Source organism: Nyctereutes procyonoides, unplaced genomic scaffold (assembly GCF_905146905.1).
Source record: "Nyctereutes procyonoides isolate TBG_1078 unplaced genomic scaffold, NYPRO_anot_genome, whole genome shotgun sequence".
NCBI lineage: Eukaryota > Metazoa > Chordata > Mammalia > Carnivora > Canidae > Nyctereutes > Nyctereutes procyonoides.
Genome location: NW_026575034.1, coordinates 2,237,264 through 2,262,476, shown reverse-complemented (window position 1 = coordinate 2,262,476; position 25,213 = coordinate 2,237,264). Strand labels below are relative to the sequence as shown.

The 25,213-nt window shown below is 34.4% G+C and overlaps 1 protein-coding gene across 5 annotated transcripts in view; it reads right to left on the bottom strand.

Moving 5' to 3' along the window:
• KIF18A (kinesin family member 18A) overlaps positions 1–25,213 on the bottom strand; it is a 79,376-nt gene that overhangs the window by 13,623 nt on the left and 40,540 nt on the right. For all 5 annotated transcript variants that reach the window (XM_055317499.1, XM_055317500.1, XM_055317501.1 and 2 more), the window contains one exon: positions 23,296–23,537. In XM_055317499.1, the coding sequence (XP_055173474.1) occupies positions 23,296–23,537 (242 nt within the window). The remainder of the gene's footprint in view (positions 1–23,295; positions 23,538–25,213) is intronic.

Here is a 25,213-nt window from a genome sequence, read left to right as displayed (position 1 = left end):
GACTTTAACTCTCTAACACATTGTAGGTATACTGGATTTCTACTGACCTGAAATGATTCTGATCTATGGCATGTAAGTAAATATGTTGAAATTCATTTCCCGATAATAACAATAACCATATTGTCAAGACATTTAGAAAGAGAAGGCACCACCAGTATTTTCAATCTAGGAAGAATGTTTAATTATGAAAGGGAAAAAAGAGTTTTAGACAGCTGTGGTACAAGAGAAACAAGAGGATTTCATCGGCATAAAAAGAAGTCACTGTTTATTTATCCACCCAGTATTAAGCACCTGCCATGTTCCAGATCTTTTCTGGGTTTTGAGAATCTAGCAGGAAACAAGACATTTAAGAACCGGCATTTTTGGGGGAAGAAGGTAGAAAAATAAATGATCTTAATTAATTAAGATAATTATGACAAATGAGTTGGAAAGACAATAAGACAAGTGGAATAGAGAGTGATGGGAGATAGCAGGGGGGTATTAATTAAATGGCAAGGGCAGGTGATTCTCAAGATGGGATCTGTGATCTGAGGCTTGAACGACTGCGGAGGAGCCAGTCTTATGAAGATCTGGGGGAAGAAGAGAAAATAGCAAGAACAAAGACCCGATGGCAACAATAAATTTGTTGAGCTCAAGGAAAAGAAAGAAGGCTAATGTGATTGAAGTCTAGTGAGTCAGAGGGAGAAGAGAAATAAGAAGAGGCTAGAGAGATCAAAAGGGCCCAGCCTGTGTTAGGGCTTATGAACAAAATAAAGGTCTGGGTTTAGTTCAAGTGCAAAGGGATATCTGTGGAAGATTATTTTAAACATGGATATGATGTGATCCCATTTGTTTTTAAAAAAAGATTGCCTTGCTTACCATGTGGAGAATAGAATATGAATGGGTTAAGAGGGGAAAGAGAGAAATCAGTAACACAGTTATTGCTATAGCCCAGGCAAAACAAACGAGAGCCTGGACTAGACTGGCAGCAGTAGCGATAGATATGGGAAGGGTGTTGTCATCAAATAACCAGATTATAATCATATAAAGTATATTCAGAACATTTACAGTGACACACATGGGTGTGATTAGCTGCCCAACAATCAGGACCAAAGATAAGGAGTTCATACAAAGGAGCAGTAATTTGTATAATTTAATCAACAGAAATTGGCAACTTTCAGTGAAATCATGAACCATTACTGTATGAGCAATTATAGAAAAGCTTAAAAGGTCCTAAATGTTATTCCCTCAAATTTGGCATTCTCTTGTTCCTGACATCCCCCTTGCCCCAGCCCACTCACTGCATTTGAAGTCTTGTCCTCTGCTGAGGAGCTCTGACTCAAGTAAATGCCAGGTGCCTTGGAATCTGCTTCCTTTCCTCTCTAGTTTGCATGTTTGTGGACTTGAGGCAGCAGACACTCTCTGGGGTTTGAGGATACAGTTATTTATCCAGAGATGATGGCTGTTATCATCACACTTGGGTAGCAGTGAAAAGGGAAGGAAGGGAGAGAGGCTAAGTAGGAAATGGTTCTAGAAAAGAGTGGCAGAAAGAAAATGACTGAAAATGGACTTTGGCTCCCAGGAGTTTGTGCAAAGGGAGAGAAAGATTAAGTTAACAGAATGATATAGAAAGAGTACCCTCTGTTTTCTCTGCAAATTCATCTCTAGGCATCCTTAAATCACTGATAGAGATTTATTATCAGTTCAAGGCATAGACATGCTATGATTTCAGATATAGAGTGGCTTCTCCACTCCTAATACCTTGTCAGTTATTGCATTCGCTTTCTTAAAAAGGAGCCATTGTCTTTTAATCCATATTTAATGAAACTTTAAGATACAAAATGTGGTCCTGTAATGAATACATTTTGATAACATAAAACATAATATTCATGCTATCAGAACCTTCTCTTTTTGATAGGGGAGGAGGACAGAGAGGCACTGAATACTCAGGAGAATTTCTCACTGGAAGAACCAGATACCTTGTTGGCTTCACCTTATATGTGTTGCTATAGAAACATCTATAGTATAAGAAGGGATATGAAGGTTAACTTTGCAAAAGACAATCAATTTTAACCAAGATGGTAACTTGAGAAGCATGTAGCTTCCCATCCAGATTTCCTTTAAAACACCATATAATATAATGAAAATAGGAGAAAACTTTTCCTAATATTGGTAATAAGGGAAGAATATTGTGGGCACACCAGGGCATTAGAGGATTTTGGGGAGGATATTATGTAGCTAGAACTGGAATAAAGGAAGGCACGGGGGAGAATAACATAAAACTGTTCCCCCACTTCACATTTCAGTGCTGCCCCTGGGACTTAAGTAACAGACACTGGAAGGATGTTACTGGAGTCCCTTTTCATGAGGAGCAGTGATGAAGGAGTGGAGGAGGTAGAAGGGCACAGGGTGAGACAAGGCTACGGGACACAGTCGATGGTAAGATCTGAATACGAGCAGGAGCACTCAGAGGCCCCCACATCCAGTCCCGGCCCAGCTGTCTCAGTAGTGGAAGGACACTGAACAGAAAGTGCCCCCTACCCTGGGGGCCTTGCTCCCAGTACGGGGGCCGCACCACATATGGATGAGAAACTTGGGCAAAGAGGCAAGGTTTCTGGCTGAGAGTACCCCTATGGCTCTGGTTCCTGTTCTGTACTCTTGGGTATTCGCTCCTCCCCACCTCTACCTCCTCCATTTCTCAACCTTAATTTCTACTGATCATCAACAAGTTATGGACAAGCCGTACTTGTAATATAAAGGAATGGCAGATTTGGCATACCAACTCAGGCCTTCGATAATCCAGATGCACGTTCTTCACCCCTACACAAGACTGAGTCCCTACCATAGGGAAAATTAAATCCATCAGGATAATGGTTAAATAAAACATGGGGATGTTCACAATTACATTGTTACTTAAAGTCATGTTTTGTAGGTTATCTGATGATATGGAAAAATACTCCTTAAGTTAAGTAGTATATAACAAATTCTACATATAGCATGATCCCAAATTTGAAAACAAAAAATCCACGTAAAAGAAATCAAAGCATACACATACTTTCTGCAAGCAAAAAAGGAGGAAAAAGTCACAGAGAACAGAGTGAAAGGTAATAATATGGCATGATATATTAAAATATTAGCATAGATTATAACTGGAAAAATTCTGAGTGATCTTATTTTCTTCTTTAAGCATTTGACCACTTTTTATAATAAATATATACTGCTTCTTCAAAGTTATAAATAACAAAAATATTTTCTTTAAAGAAGAGCAACATAAGGTGTGGAACAAAAGCAAATAAAAGCCCAGCCCTCTCAAAGCCTCAGAACGTCTCTAGAACTGGAGGCTAGAGGTTGAATCTGAAAGTATAGGGTGGAGATAAAAACAACTGACTGAAAGTCTACACAAGGAAGTTGGACCCCCAAAGTCCCCTTACCCCATCACTGTCACCTTGTCCTGCCAGGTGACTGTTCCTTTGTCACTGTTAAAAGACAAGTTACTCCCTGGACAGGTTAAGACTTGGGGCCAATATGCACAGCTGACACTGGGGGCTTTTAATAATTTCTCAATAATGAATGCATGCAAATTCTTCTTTTACTTCTCTAATACACTGGTGTTGGGCTTATGCATCTCCTAAATGTGAAATCAGTTCTTTATAGATAAACTAAGATAATTAAAAGATATAAGTGTTGATATTTTCAGGCTCCTCCAAACCAACTTTTTCCAGAGATGACTATAAAGCAAAGCTGAAAAGACCTAACTATGTACACAGGAAGTACCTAGGGTCACCAGATATTTGAGGACATTCAACAAGATAGGACACAGAACTACATACAAGAAAAAAAAAAGTAAAAGGAAATAGACAATGGAGATATAGTAGAGTATATTAGAATAGCCATAATTCATATCCAGAGAGATGAAAAATTATTACATTCATCAAACAGAAACAAAGTGCTATGGATGGGATCCCTGGGTGGCGCAACGGTTTGGCGCCTGCCTTTGGCCCAGGGCGCGATCCTGGAGACCCGGGATCGAATCCCACATCCCACATCCGGCTCCCGCTGCATGGAGCCTGCTTCTCCCTCTGCCTGTGTCTCTGCCCCTCTCTCTCTTTCTCTCTCTCTCTCTCTCTCTCTCTCTCTCTCTGTGTGACTATCATAAATAATAAATAAAAAATTAAAAAAAAAGAAAACTTAAAAAAAAAAACAAAGTGCTATGGAATTACTAAAAAGAGTTCTTAAAAAAAAAGAGTTCTTAAAAATTTAAAATATGAGAGGGAGATAAAAGCCAAAATAAAGGCTGTATGATAAAGTTGAGGACATCTCCCAGAAAGAACGAGCAAACCAAAAGAGGTAAGTACTAGAAGGTGGATAAAAGAATTTAGAGGATCAATCCAGGAGACACAACATCAGATCAGTAATGTCCAAAGACAGAACAGAAAATAGGGAAGGAAAGTATATACGGAGGTATATGTATGTGTATGTGCATAAATACACAAAGGAACATTTCTCATAGGGAAAAGATAAAGATTTTCAAAAAGAAAGGCCCAGAGTATTTGGTATAATGAGATGAAAAAGATCAACACCAAAGCACATCATTGTGATACTTCAGAAAACTAAGGATAAAGGGAAAATTCCAAAATCTTCCCGGGAGGAAAAAGTCACCCACAAAGTATGGAGAATAAAAATGGCATGTGAGTCAAGAACAGCACTGGAATCTAGAAATCAATGGAGCAATGTCTTCACAGTTCTCAGAAAAGTTATTTCCAACCTAGAATTCTATACCTACTCAACTAACAAGAAAATATATTGCCAAACATGCACCATCTCAAAAAAGTTTACCTCCTGCGCACCCACTGGAAGAATCTACTGGAGGATGTGTTTCTGCAAAATAAGGGAGAATAAGAAGGATGGGAATAAAAGCAAATACTACATACAGAGACCATAAAGCTATACAAGAAAGAGAATTTACATGCTTTTTTGGCATAACAGGAGATAATATTTACTGGAAGACACTCTAGACATTTACTTTTTAAAATGTATATATATATTTTAAAGACTATTTATTTTGGAGAGATAGAGAGAGAGAGAGAGAGAGAGAGAGAGCAAGCACAAGCAGGGTGAGGGGCAGAGGAAGAAGCAGGTTCTCCCCTGAGTAGGGAGTCTGATGCAGGGCTTAATCCCGGGGCTCTGCAGTCATGGCCTGGGCCAAAGGCAGGCGCTTAACTGACTGAGTCACCCAGGTGCCCTTCCAGACATTTACTTTTAAAAACCCAAAACACGTTTGGAAAGATGGGGTAGGGGAGAAAATGTATCTATCATGTAAAGGTATTAAATCCGTATTGTCCAAAATAAAAAATAAGTAGATGATATCTAAAATTGGAAAAACATAGGCAAACAGGAATTAGCAGTATAAATTTGAAATTTGGAAATTAAAAGGAAAAACCAGAAAACACAGCTAAATTGGGAATGGGCAGCAAAAGGGCAAGGCTACAAATATGACAGTACCTGTCAGCCTTCTCAACTATGTAAACATATACTTTTATAAAATATAAAATGAACTGTAAAAGCAGGTGGAGAGGGGAGAGAGAAAAAGAGGCAAGGCAGACAGGCACACACATGTACACACATCCAGGAACTTTTAAGGAAAATAATTGGACTTTGGGACTATAAAGGGAAAAGCAGACCAAAACATATATCTTGTTTATTCTGGGAAAGCTTTACTCAAAATCTGTGGACTCTGAGTAGGGTCAAACTAGCCAAAGTGATGAACCTTTACATTCAAAAGTCTAACTGAAACATGTAAGCAAATAACATGAATGGAACGGGCAAAGAGAAGAGCAAATGAACGTTGTAGGACTAGGGAAGGTGGGAGAGCTCTTTTCTTTACTTAGCCCGTTCCCCATAGGCTTACTACCCACCTCACTCCCCACCTCACGTTTTCCCTGGCATATAACGAAAAGGGAGAATGATTATCTACCTGATAAAATTTAAAGAGGGCTAATAAAAATGTGAATCAGTCATCAGAAATAAGTGAATCATTCCATACGGTGACAAATGGGTAAAACGATTTAAAGTCATGAGTTCCAACACGAAGGGAAATTCCTTTTCTTCAGGGAACAGGTAAACTGTGAAATCTGAATGGCAGCATGTGTAATTTTGATATATTCAAAAGTTTATAGAGAATAGTAGCAGAAATAAAAATAGTGTTTAGGACAGCAAAATCTCTCAGAAATAAAAGGCATGCTTGCATAAGGATATGAATTTAATCAGTTTGCTTTCAGATATTTTAAGCATCTTAAAGATCTCCAGCTTTAGTTATTTTGTTATATCTTTACTTTCACATTTAGATTCCATATGAAGACATGATAGATTTAAATTCCTTATATGTTTGTTGAGAAATATTCAGATGATTAAACAGAAAGGGTGTCAATTTAAGGATCAGCAAATTTCCTACACTATTTTCAACTTAACCGGAGTATATAAGTTCTAAAAAACAGTCTGAGAACTACCCGGAGGGGAAATGCTCACTGAAAGATAACTTCAGTATTGCTTTACTTACAAAAGTCTAATACAATTATCCTGAAACTGAAGATCATTTTAGGCTTATTAACACTTCCCATAGTTGAAGGTACATATTAATGAAGAAGTAACAGTACATAATGCACCTGATTGCTGTTTTTAGAGTAACAAAGCTTTTCTTAAAAGTAACAATTTAACAAAAACACATATACAATGCTAAAGACTAATCAACAAACTCCTAGTTTAGGAAGGAGGGTGGGTGGTGGAGATTATATGATGAAATAATAGAACTTTTCAAAATAATTATGTGCTACAATTCAGAACAGGATTTTAAAAGTAACGAGACAGGGCTACTGAAAGATATAGAAGAGCTGCTCTTCTAAACCCTACAGTAAGTTTTGTTTAATGAATCCAATCTTAGTCTTTGTAATACTTATCCATTAATAGTTTACGAAACATCTTAAAATATTTATATGATGCTTTAAGGCATCTTATATACAACTGAAAATGTGCATTTCAGGATAAAGTGGTTAGTGTTCTATTCATCTGTTCCTGCATTATGGCTAGAGATTCCCGCTTCAAAAAGTTTGTTTACTGTAAGTCCATAGAGAGACTTAAAAAGGAAGTCAGACAAAAACATTTTGTTGAGACTGCCAAGTTTTAGAAGCCTTTCAAAAGACTTTTAAGTGTTAAAACCACTTTTAAAATGAACTCTAAATGCAAGCACTAAAGTTGTGGATTAGATGGAAAAAATACAATTTCATCTGTGATTGTTCAGATTATAACACAGTATACCACTTGGATTACAACTTACGTACATTATCATTTGTGTAGTTTTTATAGTATTATATAGAATAAGATGCGTTATTAACATAAGCCATGGCTTAAGAATCAAAATAAAAACAGTTAAAATCATCACGAAATTACAATGATTTGCTTGTCCCACTAAATTACATTTGCTAAACGGTTAAAAGATATTATGAATAAATATTTGATCCCTGGTTAAGTGGTTAATGAAGAAGTTAATACAATTCAGATACTAATTAAGTAGTATATGCTAAATACTTTTGAGAACTGAATGGCTATACTTGGAGAGAAACATCTAAAAATGTATTTATTGTCTGTATTGTTTTCTAAGCTATTTAAATCCATTTGTGAGCACAATCTAGTCTCTTTTAATATTTCTATCTTTCAGATATTTCATTTCTCCAAGAAGCCTTCCCCATAGATCTGGCTGAGGAATCCGAAACATTTCTAGTAGAGCGCAGAAATGGAGTTCTTTCATATCTATCTAAACGTAGTTTTAAGAAATGTCAGCATACTTTCCTTTAAAAATTTTAATAGTATTTATGGGGTGCATGAATGGCTCAGTTGGTTAAGCATCTGACTCAATTTCAGTTCAGGTCATGATCTCAGGGTTGTGAGATCGGGCCTCACATGAGGCTCCATGCTCAGCACAGAGTCTACCTGGGATTCTTTCTCTCCCTCTCCCTTTCCCCCTGCTTGTGTGTGTGTGCTCTCTCTAAAACAAATAAAATCTTAAAAATTTTTTCTAATGATATTTATCATTAGAAATCAACTTTATCATTATTATCAACTTTATTATAAAAATTTCCTTAAGTAGGGCCTACGATTAAATGTCATATATTAATATATGCATAAGTATAATATATATAACATGCCACATCTTACCTGATACTACTTATATGCCAGAATAATATATTTTTAAGAGTTATGAATTATATAATATATATTAATAATGTTTTAATATAGTAATTATATAATTATCATAATAAGCTATAATAATCTAATTACATATCGTATAATACCCTGGTGGTACATTAGCAGATCAGGGAAGAAGAAATAAATGTGCTAAATTTTCATCTATCAGAAGAAGATGATAAAATCTAAACATGGATGAATCAATAAAATAGCAGTGTAAGTAAGCATTCTGTTTAGAAATTACATAAATTATAGAAGTTTGTTATAAGTCACCCAGCATGAGTTTCAGTTGACAACAGAAGAAAAACAGATATGTCAATTTTCCTAAAGGTAGTTTTAAGAATGTTGGTCTATTTTTACTTTTTTGTTTTTAAAAAAGTTTATTTATTTATTCATGGGAGATAGAGAGAGAGAGACAGAGACATAAGCAGAGGGAAAAGCAGGCTCCCTGCAGAGAGCCCGACGTGAGCTAAATAAAGGCAGTTGCTCAACTGCTAAGCCACCCAGGCATCCATATTTTTACTTTTAAAAAAAAATTTATTTATTTATCCTGAAAGCATGTGCGTGTGCATGTATATGCACACATGCAAGGGAAGGACAGAAGAAGAGGGAGGGAGAGAACTGCAAGCAGACTCCGTGCTGAGTGCAGAGCCTGACAAAGGGCTAGATCCCAGGACCCTGAGATCATGACTTGAATTGAAGTCAAGAGTTGGCTGCTCAACTGAGTGAGTTGCCCAAGCACTCTGGTATATTTTTACCTTTAAATAATTCTCTTATTATTATAATTTTTTATTATAAGAAGTGTCCTTAAATAAATGAATTATTAACGAAAATTCATATCCAAATAATCTTAAACCAAACAGCTATTATAGAGAAAAAGGGATTTCAAAGTTACACTTTCCTGGTAGCAAAAAGTAACATAAACCCTTATCAACTTTAACTATGATATTCCTATGTCAAAAAAATCATGTAGTTTAGCAATCTATATTTTTAGACTGATTTCCCATTCTAAAGGGCTGGTCCTACTTCCCAATTAGCTACAGAGCACCAGGAAAGTCATTAGTGGGGATCATCTCTGACAAAGAACCAGGATTTAGTATTAGGTTATCTGATGTTTATTTAGACAATCTTAATTTGGAATTTGCTGTTCACAGCAAGAAAGTCACATGTTCAAAGTCAGAATGTCAATCATATTTGTTGTTGACAGAAGTGAAGTTTCTTATTGAAGTTGGGTAAAGAAACCAAGTAATACAAAGTAATAACATACATAATTATAATGAAGACTTAAAAATATAAAATTTCCTTCACAGATCCAAAGATAAGAATAGAGGCAATATACAATTTCATCCCCCTAAAAGTGAGATTCTATCTTTTGACTCCTACCATCAGAAAAAGAATATTAAGTGTGAATGAAATTTGTCATTCATGGCGAAGGGTTTAGAGCTCTTGTATATGTGTATGTGTTCGTGTATATATAGGTGTGTATCGTTGGTTATCTATCCGTCTATCAAGAAAGAATTCTTGCAATATAAATAAGAAAAATGAAAGATAGATAAAAATAAAGAAAAGGAAATGAGCAGGTAATTTAGAACAAACTATAATTGGGCAAAAGCACCTTAAGAAATGCTCACATTCATTACTCATGTATAGAGGTAGACCGAACAATCATAGTTCTGGAGAATAATTTGACAATACACATCAAACACTTTGAAAATGTACATACGCTTTGATCTAGCTCTTCTACTTTTCAGGGGCTTGGCCTAAGGAAATAATTAGACAAGTTGTGAAATATATAGACACCTAGAGATGTTTAGTGGAGTGTTGCTTGTAACAGCAAAAAAATGAAAACAAATTAGTAGGGGACAGGTAAATGTAATATAAACTACTGAAAGTGACTTAACTTCATATTTGATAGGAAAATGTGTGTTTAACATGTGGTTCAGTGAGAAAAAAGCTGGTTATCAATTACATGTATAAAGGATCTCAATGTTTTTAAAAATCCAAACTACATATATGTGCTTAGAAAAAATGTCCAACAATTATTAGAACAAAATATTAATAGAAGTTAATGAAAGTCCTTTGGCTGGACTTTTTTTCAAATTAAAATAAATGAACATTTATTGTTAAGATAATAAAAAGGCAATAAACTTAAAAATGAGTTACTGAAAATAGTTTCCTTTTTTTTTTTTTTAAAGATTGTATTTATTTATTCATGAGAGACACAGAGAGAGAGAGAGGCAGAGACATAGGCAGAGGGAGAAGCAGGCTCCATGCAGGGAACCTGATGCAGGACTTGATCCCGGGACCTTGGGATCATGCCCTGAGCTGAAGGCAGATGCTCAACCACTGAGCCACCCAGGTGTCCCTGAAGATAGTTTTTGAATATAGTTATAGTTTGTTGGGGAGAGGCAAGGTGAGGTGTGATAATTACTGTAACAGTGAAATACAAAAATATGGTGGGAATGCAAGGGTATGTGTGGGACAAAGAGAGAGGACTCAATAGGGGAAGGTTCATAAAGAAGGTAGTATCTGAACTGGACTCTCAATGACAATAAGGATTTTAATAGGCTAGGATGTGGGATAGAGCAAGAGGAAGCAACATTCAAGAGTGAGGGGAAAGCTTGGAAACTGTAGAGGCAAGAAATAAAACGTGTAAGAGGAAGTTGGGACATCAAGTGCTGCAGAAAAGTGAGTTTGCAGCTTGGCATTGGACAAGGAAAGCCTTTGAAGGCTCCTCTAAGTAAGGGGTCTGTATTAGGAAGACAATTATAGTGGGAAGAGTAGATCGTAGACAGGAGAAACAATAGAAACTAGTTTAGATATTGCTATAATTATTCATTTCTTATATCAAATTTCCTCAAAGTGTTTTAAAATACATTGAATTAAGGAAGATTCTATTCTCTGTTTTTCTCTCTCTGTTTTAAATAAATCTGTAAAACACAAGTATGAAATGGCAATTTCATATGGCTTCTTAGGTACGAGTTTCTTTAACTTTTTGAAACATTCCACAGATGGTTCCTTTAAATGAAGGGACTAGATAATTTATCACTAATGAGTTAAAAATCCCTCTCTTAAAAAATGGGCAGGCCTTCTGGGGTCATCTTTTGATGTGCCATATCAGGTGTCCTGAATGATTTTACCCAGAGGGACTAATTTATCAAAAGCTTAAGACTGCAAACGTTAAAAGATTTACAGAGCTGTACGTTAGTGTAAAAAGCAGAATGCAGTATTTAGCAAACATGAGTCACAGGCTGCAAAGCAGGGTTCATGACAGAGAGACATTGATGAATGGGATTAGATCTAATTGAGGCTTGGTACAAAATGATGGCAAGGATTTTTCCTTTGCTAGCACTCATGTTAATATGTACGTGAGGAGGTATTTTGGGAAACTATGCTAAATTAAAATTAGTTGGCAAAGTTCTAAAGTGAAATCAAATATTAATATATGCATTTCAATAAACACTTCTAGGCTACAAATGATTGATACAATTACTGTACTAATCATAAATCTAGATTCTTTTTACAGTCTTATGACTCATGGAATTTTGTTGCAAATGATACAGGCGAATGAATTTTAAACTATTTACAAGATATGTAACCTTAAGGTAGTACTGATTAACCAAATAATAAACATTTTATAACGCATTTATATGACATTACTGTGGTTACTGCAGTATTAATACTTATACAGATAATTTACAGCTATTTACAAATATTAAAGAGAGAATACATTTTCCCAGGTATTAAAAATTGTCATAGTCCTTTAAATTAATCCAATACTCTGAATAATAAATCTCCCATAACCTATTGATACTTGTCTCTGTGGGAAATAGCAGATACCATGGTTCTACTCAGTCTCATTTTCCTAGTGTTCATGCTTATTTAGGATGCGGAAAAAACAATGCAAAGAATCTTAATTTCTGGTAATGTTTGCAGTTACAGATGAGTAACTGAAAACTAATTTGTTTACAAAGAGAGTAAGGGCCAAACGAAATCTATTCAAGGCTACAAAACATGACTTCCATTGTTTATAAGTAATGATTAAATTTATTACCAAATAGGAAAATATGGAAGATTTAGTTTATAAGTATTTCTGCTGCTTTGTATTTATTATGAGGAATTTTTATAGACACTCCTATTTTTTAAATGACATTTCCTTCTATTCAAGTAATTTTAGGGGAAACCTAAACTTACACTGGAACTATATTCAATCATAGTATCTCTACAACATGTAAGACACTGGTTCCACTGGTATCTTTTCTTTTATTGTACTTTAAGATAAAAACCACTAACATGAGGTGCAAAATTTAAGAAAAGGAAAGGTTAGAGACAGAAATATTACTAAATGTGAGTTTCCAGATGGATAATGAGGAAATCTTGACTTTTCATTTAATGTCAGAAATTTTATCAGTTCCATAAATAAACCTTGCTGCCAGCACCCCCATCCTTCATGGTACTCCGTGAATGCACTTTCTGTTTTCTGGACCTAAAAGAGGTGCATGTTTTACTCCAAGTAAATAGACATTTAGTTTGGAGGCAAAGATTTCAAGTCTTTGAAAAGACTACCTGTTTCAAAATCAAGTACTGACATTGGTAAAGTATTAACACAAACAAAATTGAAAAAGTGTCTTTTTAAGAAACAATACAGGCTTATTAATATAAGAAAGATTAAAATAATTCATATAACAAAAATATATACTTAGGAATTTAATAGCAAATGTACAAAAATATATACAAAGTTCTAAAACTTTGCTGGGAAACATATAAGAAAATATGAATATGGAGAGACAAACTATTCTAGAGTGAGAAGACCTGATAGTGAAAAAATGTGAAGACAAAATTAATATCTTTATTTTTCAAAAGATTTTATTTCCTTGGAATTGAAAAAAAAGATGCTAACATTCATTTTTTAGGGACAGCCAAGAACATTTTAAGGACAAAGAATAACATGGGGTGCCAGGCTGGCTTAGCTGGTAGAGTGTGACTGTTGATCTCATGGTCGTGAGTTCAAACCCTGCATTGGGCATGGGACCTACTTAAAACAACCCCAAAGAAGGAGAACTAGCACTGCTATGTATCAAAAGATACTATCAAGTATCTGCTATGAAAATAATAGCTATGAGTTCTAGGACAGATAAATAAGCTAAAGAACAGGACAGAAATCCAATAAATAGAATTGACTACTTATTCTATTTAAAACAATGGTGCCATAAGAATGGACTATCAGTATTATTATACAAGAATGTTAGACCCTTTGAAAAAAATTTAGATTTTTGCTTATCATCTTACATCAAAATAAATTAGGAGAAAATAAAAGTAAAAAACTTATGGAAAAAAGGCCTTTTGAGGCATTATTCCAAAGTCAGAGAGAAAAAAAAAATGAAGCTATTGTATGATATAAAAGTTAAAAAATTTTATTAAAAAGAATATCTCAAAGTTAAGAGTAACTGATAAACTTGATGAAGATATTTGCAACATGTATCTTAGAGGAAAGAGTTAATATCCCTTGATGATCTCATCCAGTCTTATGGCTTTAAATATCATCTAAATGTTAACAGCTCTCAAGTTTGTATTTTAGTTTAGACTTTTCTTCTGAATTCCAGATTCTTATATCCAACTGCTTATATATCTCCACTTGCATGTATCTTAGACAAATTTAAAATGCCCCAATTGAACTTTTAGTCGGTCTTCTGCAAACCTGCCCTATCTGAATCTTCCCCATCACTTTTAAGGTGACTCAATTCTTTCAGCTGCTCAATTCAAAAATCTTAGTTATCCTAGGCTTTTTCTTTCCCTCACAGCCCAAATCCAATTGGTGATAAAATTCTGCTATGCTAGTTCTACCTTCATAACATATGACAATCTGATTACTTCTCACCAACTCCATTGCTACCAACTCGGTCTGAGCCACCACCATCTTTTACCTGAGTTAATCGCAGTAGTCTCCTGTTTCCAATCTTGTGATACTATAATCTACTCTCAACACACCAGCCAGAAAGATCTTTTGAAAACATGATGGAAATGGGTAACATCTTTCCTCAGATCATGCCATAGCTCCTGATGTGTTCAGAGTTAAAGTCTAAGTCCTTATAATGACTTACAAGGCTTGATCTGCCTTCCTCCCCTTGGTAATCTCATCACATTCTACTTTCCCTTTTCTTTTGTACCAATTATATGTCTTTCTAGCCATTCCATGAATATGCCAGCCTATGTCAGGGACCTGCATTACTTGTTCTACCGGAAAATGAGTCTTTTCTCATATATTCACATGGCTAACTTTGTGAACTTCTTCAAGTTTTATCAGTAAAGCCTATTCTGGCCATGCTATTTAAAGTAGCAACCTCTCCCCAGCCTCATTCCTGAACTCTTTCTTTGCCCACTGCATGTACTACTTTCTAAGATTCTGTTTAATTTACTTATTATATTTATTGTCTTTCTTTCTGCGTTAGAATGTAAACTCCAGGAGGGTAAATAGGTTTATTGTGTACTTTGATGTATCCTTAGCATCAGATAAGTATCTGGCACATAGAGGTTCAATAAATATTGTTGAATGAATAAATATCCATATCCTAAGCTCCTGAAAATATGTAACAATTTTTACAAAAGATGACTAAGCCAGAAAAATGTTCAAATGATGGCTAGGTAACTTACAGAAAAGAAAATTAGATTCAACCATACTAGTAAACAAAGAAAAAATAGAAAGATAATATGTATGACTGAAATTAGCAAAGAATCAATAAATAATTAGCAAAGACAAGTGAGAGAGAGAACCCCAGATTTACAAAGATTTAATAGCTATATCAACCAATGACAAGATGGGCGGGCCTAGCTTGTATGTTGATGGAAGAACTTAAGAAGAAATCACTTATGAGACAATGGGGGAAATCTAAACACTGATTAAATATATGTTTAAAAGGTATGATATAAAAGGATATTGTGTTTTCTTTCAGAAACACTAAAGTCTAAATGGAAGAAATACATGCTATCTGGCATTTCCTTCAAAATAATCCAGTATAGATATAGATGGGGCGCAGAAAAGCAGTTGGGGTTCTCAAGACTAGACATGAGATAATTCTTAAAGTCAGGTGTTGCATTCATGGAGTTCATTATATTATTCTTTGTACTTCTATGTATGTTTGAAAATAATTTTCTAAAAATTTAAAATTGAAGACATTTTAATACCAAAAACTGATGAGACTAAAAGGAGAAAAGAGATCATTTTCTTACACTGATGATGGGGGTTAAAATTGGTATAATCACATGGTGGGGTGGTGGAAGAACTTACTAAGCAATATGTATTATAAACTTTAAAAGAATGTGCTTATTGCTTTGTTACAAATTTTACTTCTAGGAATTAATCATAGGTGTAATCAAACATGAGCACGAAAATAAATATACATATTTGCCTCCTGCAATGCCATTTATAATAAAAATTTATTAACCTAAATGCTTAATAGAGTACAAATTAATTATGGTTAATCTCATCAGACTCCTTTTTTTTTTAAGATTTTTAAATTTATTTATAAATTTGAGAGAGAGAGTGTGCGAAAGCACCAGAGAGCACAAGCAGGGGGAGAGGCAGAGAGAGAAGGAGAAGCAGGCTTCCTGTTGGGTAGGCAACATGACATGAGGCTTGATCACAGAATCCTAGGATCATGACCTGAGCTGAAGGCAGATGCTTAACAGAATAGGCCACCCAGGCACCCCTCTCATCAGACTCTTAAAAGCACAGCGTATATGCATTTAAAAAATAAAGATTGCTCTTAGTCTAATACTCTTTAAAGGTCCTAAAAGCACCAGAAAAACAAAACAAAACAAAAAACAAAAGAATCAATTCAAAACTCAAATACCAAACAGCATTTAGTATCTTTGTAATTTAACAATGAAACTACTTATTACTTCTTTATGAGAGTATAAGAAAAAAGTCAGTGACACACATGTAAGCGTAAATGAATGAGAAACATGTGACTCATGTTTTGCTTAAATTGAATCTCTTCAATTTTACTTCTTAAATTTGTTAACACTGCTATTGATAATATAATTTTAGCAATATATACTATGTGGGTATTGCTTCTTCAGAAATAAAAACATAAATTTCACCATTTATGCTTTTTAAATAAGACTAACAAAAATAAATAAGTGGAAAAACATAAATTTCACCATTTACGTTTTTTAAATAAGACTAACAAAAATAAATAAGTGGAATCACTTTATACCCTACGCCCCTTTCCGTTATTCATCTATGACTTTCTATTCATAGTGATTACAACATACATAAGTCATGGAATAAATAAGACACACCAAGTAAATAATCTATGAAATCATGTGAACAAAATATTAAATAACTGTTAAGCGTCTGCCTTCAGCCCAGGGCATGATCCTGGAGTTCCGAGATTGAGTCCCACATCGGGCTTCCTGTATGGAGCCTGCTTCTACCTCTGCCTGTGTCTCTGCCTCTCTCTCTCTGTGTCTCTCATGAATAAATAAATAAAATCTTAAAAAAAAAAAAGAACAAAGCATAATAAAAACACACCTTCTGATACACCTTCAAAAGGAAATACATAATTATAAAATGTAACGTGACTTCAACAGTTTTTCTTTTAAAAAGTGTTATGAAAAGGAATTAAGAGTCAAATAAACGTTTTACTATTGACAATTATAGTCTATGCAATTACACTATAAGTGAAATATGTATTTTTAAATGAGTAATAATGACCATCAGGTGGTCAGTATTTCTCAAGCTTGGTGTTAAAACCCTATTTCCTCTCCAACATCTTGAATGCATTATAAAGAAAAAAAAATCAAGGCCCAAAAAGTATGAGAGAATTTGAAAAAAATCTTATGCTTTCTTTTCAAAGATCTCAACTAGGTTAGTTTTAATGATGATAATGCTTTATTAAAAGAGAAAGAAGGTATAAATATATATCTTCAACTTCCCAATCATTTTAATGTAGAAATACAACATAGGGAACTTAATAATAGAGAGCCAGGTAATTCAGAACAACCTTTCTACTGAAGGCAATAAAGGAGTCTGGACAAAATATCAAAAACATATGCTTGAAGGCACAGAAAAGCTAATGAGATTGTTAAAGTAGGTATCAGGAGAAAGGTGGGAAGCTCTGAAGATAATCTCTGCATTTACAGCTATTTTCTCCCTGAGATCTTATGCTGATTCTGAAGGAAGGGGCAGAAAAGCTTAGTAACATTGTTGAGACCCTGGTAGAATGGGGTGATAGAACTGGAAGTTAGGGCCCACTAACCCAAGTTCTTCATAAATCCTCCTTCTTTGAGTTAGAACCATAAGAGCTTACACTTTAGAGAGCAAAACAGGGCTAGGCAGGCCTTAGCAGAAGCTGCTGCTGCAGTTTCCAATGATCCCACTCCCTAAAATTGGACTAGAGTGATTTTGGATTGTTAAGGGCACCAGGAACCTAGAAGAAAATGTAAATCCTCTCTGAAGGAAGATATTATTCTTGGAAGTCTTTTTTTTTTTTTTTTAAGATCTTATTTATTTATTTATTTATGAGAGACACAGAGAAAGAGGAAGAGACACAGACAGAGGGAGAAGCAGGCTCCATGCAGGGAGCCTGATGTGGGACTCGATCCCAGGATTCCAGGGTCACACCCTGAGTGGAACGCAGAGGCTCAACTGCTGAGCCCCCCAGGCGTCCCTATTATTGGAAGTCTTAAAGTATTTCTATAAACAATTCTGCAAAAACATGTCTGATGCACTAAAATTAGCATGTCTTCAAGAAAATGAGACTATGTGAAAGAAAATCAGCAGAAAGAGATAACGGAAACAGACTCAGAGGGTTCCAGACCTGGGAATTCTCAGACACAGTCTTTAGAATGATTACCATTGTGTTCAGTGAGAAATTTTGCCAAGAAATGGAAACTATCAAAAAGAATCAAACAGAAACTCTAGAACTGGAATATAACTGAAATTAGGAACTTGATACTTAAGAGACATTTGACAGCTCCAAAGAGAAAGTAAACTCCAGAATATGTGAAAAAAAAAAAAAACTTCCAGAGAGACAAAAAACAAACAAAAAAACAACCCCCCCCCAAAAAAAAAATAGAAAAGAAAAGCAGGAGAGAGTTAAAAAAAAGTCAGAGATAAGAGAAAGAAAAAGAATCATGCAATATAATTGGAGTTCCAGAAGCAGAGGAGAAATCAGAAGTAGCAGGAGCAATATTTAAAGCTATAATGGTTAAGAACTTCACAAAACTAATGAAAGATAATCCAAACACAAATTCTGAAAGTTCTATGAACTACTAAGTAAGACAGTAAAATATAAAACTATAGCACAATATAGCAAAACTACTAAAACTCAAAGACAAAGAGAAAATATTTTGGGAAGTTAGAGGTCCAATTACATTCAAGGGAGCACTTAGAATGACAGCTGACTTCAACAACAACAAGAAAAACACAGAAGCTAATGAATTAGGATCTTCAAAGAGCTAAAAAAAAATACAAAACTGGAATTCTATACCCAGCAAAATAGTCTTCAAGGAAGAAAGTAAAATAAATACAGCTTCAGATATATAAAAACTAGGGAAATACACCATCAGCATATCTACTGTAAGGAAATGCAAAAGATTCTTTAGATTAAAAAAATATCTTGGATGTAGATGCAGAGATGCCAAAAAAATGTAGAAAAATAAAATACATCATAACAATGGTATGTCAGGAGAGAGGTTAACCCAGGTTAAGAATTTTAAGCTTCTAGCAGTGTCTGAGGGCAGAAGTAACATAGGTACTTTGATAAAGCAAAGATACATAATATTGCCCTAAGGGTAACTACTAAAATAACAACAGTGTATAGCCTTCTGAGCTCAGAGGTGAAGAAATTGGAATATTAAATATCACTCCATCACTTCAAAGCAAAGTTAAAAAAAAATGAAATAAGCAGGACAATTAGAAAGCAAAACACAACATAGTAGATTCAAAACCAAGTATCAACACATTTATCAAGCACAAAAAGAATGAATAGGTTAAATGATAAAGACTTGTAAGCAGAACAAAAAAATAAAACCTAATTATGTGCTGTTTATGAGTCACATTTGAAATATATATGATTTCAGATTTCAAGTGAAAGAATCAGAAAAAAAGATAAACCCTGAAAACACAAGCCAAAGAAAAGCAGTGCAGCTATATCAACACTAAAGTAAATTTAAGGTTAAGAAAAATTACTAGATTAAGTACATTTTATAAGAAAAAAAGTGTAAGAATTCTGAAATACACAGATGTAATAATATAATCTCAATGTATGAAAACCAAAAATTGACCGAACTACAAGGAGAAATATCCCCTAAAAGATGTCCATGCTCTAGCCCCTGGAACCTGTGAATGTGTTAACATTACACGGCAAAAAGGATTTTGCAGATGTAACTGAGGTTATAGAATTTAAAAGAGGAAGATTATCTCCTACATTACCCAGTGGGCCCAATCTAATCATATGAACCCTTAGAAGCAGAGACTTTTCTCTAATTTTAGGCAGGAGAGATGAGGCAGAGGGAAGATGCGAGAGATGTGAAGCAGGAGAATGAACTGTCTCACCTTGCTGGCTAGGAGATGAAACGATGAAGAGGGCAACATGCCAGGGAATATGGGAGACCTCTAAAAACTGAGAACGACCCCTGGCCAACAACCAACAAGAAAACAGGGACTCAGCCCTCCAGCTGCATAGGACTGAATTCTGCTAACAACCAGAATGAACCTACAAGCATATTATCCTCCCAGAACCTCCAGATAAGAGATGCAGCTGGCTGACACCCAGATTTGGTCTTGGGAAACTCTAAGTGGAGTAACCAGTTGAGGCTGCTGTAATTCTGACCTAAGAACTCTTAGGTAATAAATCAGTGTTATTTTGTTTTGTTTGTGTTAGTGTGGTGATAGAAAACTGATACAAAACAGAAAAACCCAATGTAATAGAAAAAATTCTTAATAGGCCTCCACAGTATGTGATAGAACATTAAAAAAAAAAAAGTCTGTAAGAATAAGATTTGAGGGACGTTTGGTTTGGCTCAGTGGTTGAGCGTCTGCCTTCAACTCAGGCTGTGACCCCGAGATCCTGGGATCGAGTCCCACATAGGGCTCCCTGCATGGAGCCTGCTTCTCCCTCCACCTGTGTCTCTGCCTCTCTCTGTGTCTCTCGTGAATAAATAAATAAAATCTTAAAAAAAAAAAAAAGGAATAAGATTTGAACACAACCAATTTAGGCTGACTTATATAGAATGTTGCAATAAATGACTACAAACTATACATTCTTTTTTTTTTTTAAGATTTATTTATTCATGAGAGACACAGAAAGAGAGAGGGGTAGAGACACAGGTGAAGTAGGGTCTTTGAGGGGAGCCCAACATGGGACTCAATCCCGGATCCTGGGATCACAAAATATACATTCTTTATAAACATACTTGAAACATTTATACCAGCCCACTATATGCTGGGAATAAATAAAGTCTCACAATCTTTAAAATCATATGGAGTATTTTCTCAGAATTCAAGTAAGCTATAAGTAAACAAACAATAGAATGGAATTTGCCACAGATTTTTGATATTAAGAATAAAAACTAAAAAAATCAAAACTATCATTTTTATGAAATATTTTTACTGGATGACTACATGACACTTAAAAGTGTGATTCTTATTTTAATTGTTTCTCCAAACCTGAATACAAATGGAAATCTGCTCAATCTGAAAGTGCAATTTTATATAAAAACTGATTTAAAAAATATGCTCAATGGGTCAAAGAAGAAATTACCACAGAAATCAGAAAATATTTTGAACTAAATAGTAATCTAAAATGCTATGTACCAAAACTTGTGATATGAAGTTAAAGCCTGTTGAGGGAAACCTATGGACATCAATGCATAAATTAGAAAAATTAGGTGAAATTTAATAAACATTCATCTTTGTCAGTTAAATGAAAACAGCAGCATAAACCTAGTAAAAGTAGATGGAAAGAAATAATAAAAGCAAAGATTAGAACAGATAAAATTAAATAAAAAGCAAAACCCACAACGAGACAGGAAACAAACATCCAAAAGGAATAAGCAACAAAGCAAGTATTTGACTGACAGTTCTGACAAGGGATCATACTAAAAGAAATAAAATCAAACACACAAATCTAAAGAGAGTTGTCTCATCTTCCTTTTAAAATCTACTGATACAGAATCAGTAATAGAAGAAAGCAACAGCTGCCAAATTAGAAACTGGGTAATTTTTGGAAGTTGGAAATCACATGGATCAATGGAAAAGCTAGAAGAGACAAACAAGGACCCTAGTTATTATATATATGAGAAATGCTTTTCTCAAATCTGTAAACTCAGAAAAAATATATGGGAATAGACTATGAGATAATTACCAATGACAACCAGTTTAACTGATCAATTGATTGTGATGTTGTATGGTCAATTAGAACTCTCTAAACAAAACGGAGACCTCCTAGTATCAGTATTGGAAACAAAAAAAGAAAAGTAGAGTAAGCCTTGGGAAGATCCAGACTTCTAGACAGAAAAGTTTGGAGATGAAGAAGTATAGTGGGAGGCAGTTTTAATCAGAAGCAAAACTATGTAAAGCACAACACACAAACTCCCAGTCAAATGTGTAAAGAGGATACATCAGAGAAGATGAAACAATGTCACTAAGTAATATGGGAGTTGCAAAGGTAAAAAGAATATACACTAGTTCAGTGTTACTATTATTTTGGGTTAAGGTAAAGATGAGAGAGATATCAAACACATTTGGCATCAAGAAAATTTTGGGAGTTTGACAGATTAATTTTTTGAAAATATTTTGTCCTATATTCCAACAAACCAGTCTCTAGGAATTTGGTACACGTGCACAAATGTGAATGAATATACAGCTTGATGGGAGGAGCATTGGGTGTTATGCTATGTGTTAGCAAATTGAATTTAAATAAAATATTTAAAACAAAATAAAAAACAAAAAAAATGTGAATACACAATCATGCTTTCGGATGCCATGTTCACCAATAAAAAATTGGTGGTAATAAATTATGTAAAAAATTGGTTTAATAAATTATGGTAGAGGGGATCCCTGGGTGGTTCAGTGATTTAGCACCACCTTTAGCCCAGGGTGTGGTTCTGGAGTCCTGGGATCGAGTCCCACATCGGGCTCCCTGTGTGGAGCCTGCTTCTTCCTCTGCCTATGTCTCTGCCTCTCTCTCTCTCTCATGAATAAATGAATAAAAATCTTTAAAAAAAAAATAAAGTATGGTACATCTGTTCTCTGGATTCTCACAAACGTTAAGAAAAAATAAGGTAAATTCTTCATGTATGTACCCTAAAAATAAACTCAATAAATAACAGATTAAAAAAAGTTATACATCAATATGTGTATGTATACATATATATAATATATATATATATTATATATATATATATAATGTACTAGCATTCACATGAAGCCTAATAAAAAGCTAGAGTCAGATTATGTAACACAAATATTACACACACACACTGCAAAGATAACCAAACTGCTAACTGTATTTCTGAGACAGGACACAAGATTGCATTCCGGGGAAAGTTGAAAAGGGCATTCTACTTTTACATGTAATTCTCCACTGTCTGAGTTTATTTTAACCAACATCACATGTTAGTTTTTCAATTAAAATGTGTCCTGCACCATCATGAGAGGAGACATAACAAGTGTTATGGCAACAAAATATAGTTTATTCTATAATGTCAGTGGACTTTAAAAACATTCTATTATTAGGTATTATAAAGCATATAGTATTCTTAACTATAATCTTCAATCTTTAATTGAGGTTAAATTTTAAATAAAGATGGAAGTAAAATTATTCCATTAAAATACATAAAATAACTTAAAGGTTTTATTGCTAAAGTTATTTTGAACATCAAGCATACTTGCTCTTAAACCTTTGTAAGATACTGATTAATGGAATTATTCTGAAGCTATTTTTCCCATTAATTCTCACAAAATAGCCAAGCCTATTAAAAAATTAACTGTTCTGCAGACTGATACATAAAGGAGGCTACTCTTCAGAAATAACCTTACAATTTACTCAATACAAGAAAAGCTGTACTTACAACAAGGAGCAGACTGAACTGGTGATCCAAGTTGTGGAAAAGTCATAAGAACAGAGACCCCTGGTAGGTCATTTTGCTTTATAGTATGTTCGATAGTTTGGTCAGCCCAAACCACCACTTTTTTCCTCTCTACCAAATGTTCAATTTCTTTGAAGTCCAACTCAAAAGCAGTATTTGTAAGGCCAGCTTCTTTTAATGCACAATACTGTTTTCTTAAGACTGGAAGTAAAGCATTCAATACTCTATAGAAAGAAGATGACAAGAAAAGAGATATAACTATTAAATATGTTATTATAGTTCTACATAACATTCAAAGTACTAGTAGACCATTAGAATGTACCTTGTACATATTTTCCTTTAGAATGCCTCAAAGTATTCTCAGTACATTAAGCATAGAGTGAAAAGAATCCTGTATGGGAATTAAAAGCACCAGTTAAAAGCACCAGGTCATATTCTCAGCTAGTCTTCACTGGTTTCCATATGACCTTGGACAATACACAGCTTAGGTTTCTCCTCTATAATTTGGGGTAAAACTAAACAGTCATTACTTACATGAGGAGACTATTGTGAGAACTAAATGAGTTAAATACATAAAAAAGGTTTTTGCAAAGCATAATGTGATTTATAAAACAAAGATACTGTTATTACTGATACAAAGTACCATGGAATTAAAAATGAAAATATACACTCTTCAGTGAGATTCATTTTAGGTATGTAACACTTCAAGGCATCATACTCACGTTTCCTTCAAGTTAGCTCTTCATGAGCTAAGCATTGGCTTTTAAAGCCATTCGAAGGAGTTGCAGGTGGAAGAGGTGTGGACAAGGATAGTGGGTAAAGGGAATCTATGGGACACAGATTTCTTGGTTGTGATTCAGAATCTTCTCCATCAGTTAGAACAGCACTGAATGTATTTTTTTTTATGTATTAGACATCCATGTAAAGGTCCACTGAAAAAATTCCCAAAGCTAAATAGGTATAGATTTATACACTCAATCAGTGTTTCTTAACTTTTCTATCAAGGAAGATGTCAAATAATTTGAAGGACCTTGAAATCCTTCAATCTTGGTTGTTTCAGTTAACTCATAACATCCAGGAGAATTGATCATTTCAAGTATGGGTAGGGCAGTGGGAAAAGCACAGGCATTAATTTTCTTAAGCAAGGAAAGAAAGAAGCAAGGAAATAACTGCTTTATTACCTGAGTGTCTTAAATATTTAGATAGTTATATAAATAAATAGTCTGTGACATTTTTCTTTTTGCTGAGGGTGGGGAATACTCCACTGAAGCCAAAGAGGCAACAACATTAGGGAAAAGTCATTAAGCATGACGTCAATTAAAAAAAGATTATTTATTGCACCTATACTAATCAGGTGCTATGCAGAGAAGAGATGACAAAAATGTTTTAACAAAGAACCTTTCTGTCTTTCTAGAAGTTTGGATCTTCTCAAGGCTTACTCTACTTTTCTTCATACTTCATAGGTATGAACTGATGTCTCACTGTTTTGATTTGCATTACCCTGATTAGTGATGTTGAGTACTTTGTCATATACCTGTTGGCCATCTGTATGTCTTCTTTGGGAAAATGACTATTTATATCTTCTGTCCATTTCTAATCAGACCGTTTCTTTCTTTTTTTTTTTTTTTGCTATTGAGTTGTATGATCTTTATATATTTTGGATATTAACCCCTTATTAGAGAGGATTTGCAAATAATATGCTTTTTTACATTTTTGACAGTTTCCTTCACTGTGCAGGAGCTTTTTAGTTTGATGTAATTTCACTTATGTTTGCTTTTGTTTCCTTTGCTTTTGGTGTTAAATACAAAATGTCACCTCTGTCTGATGTCAAAGAGCTTAACTTCAAGAAGTTCTATGGTTTCAGGTCTTATGTTCAAAGTCTTTAATCCATTTTGAGTCA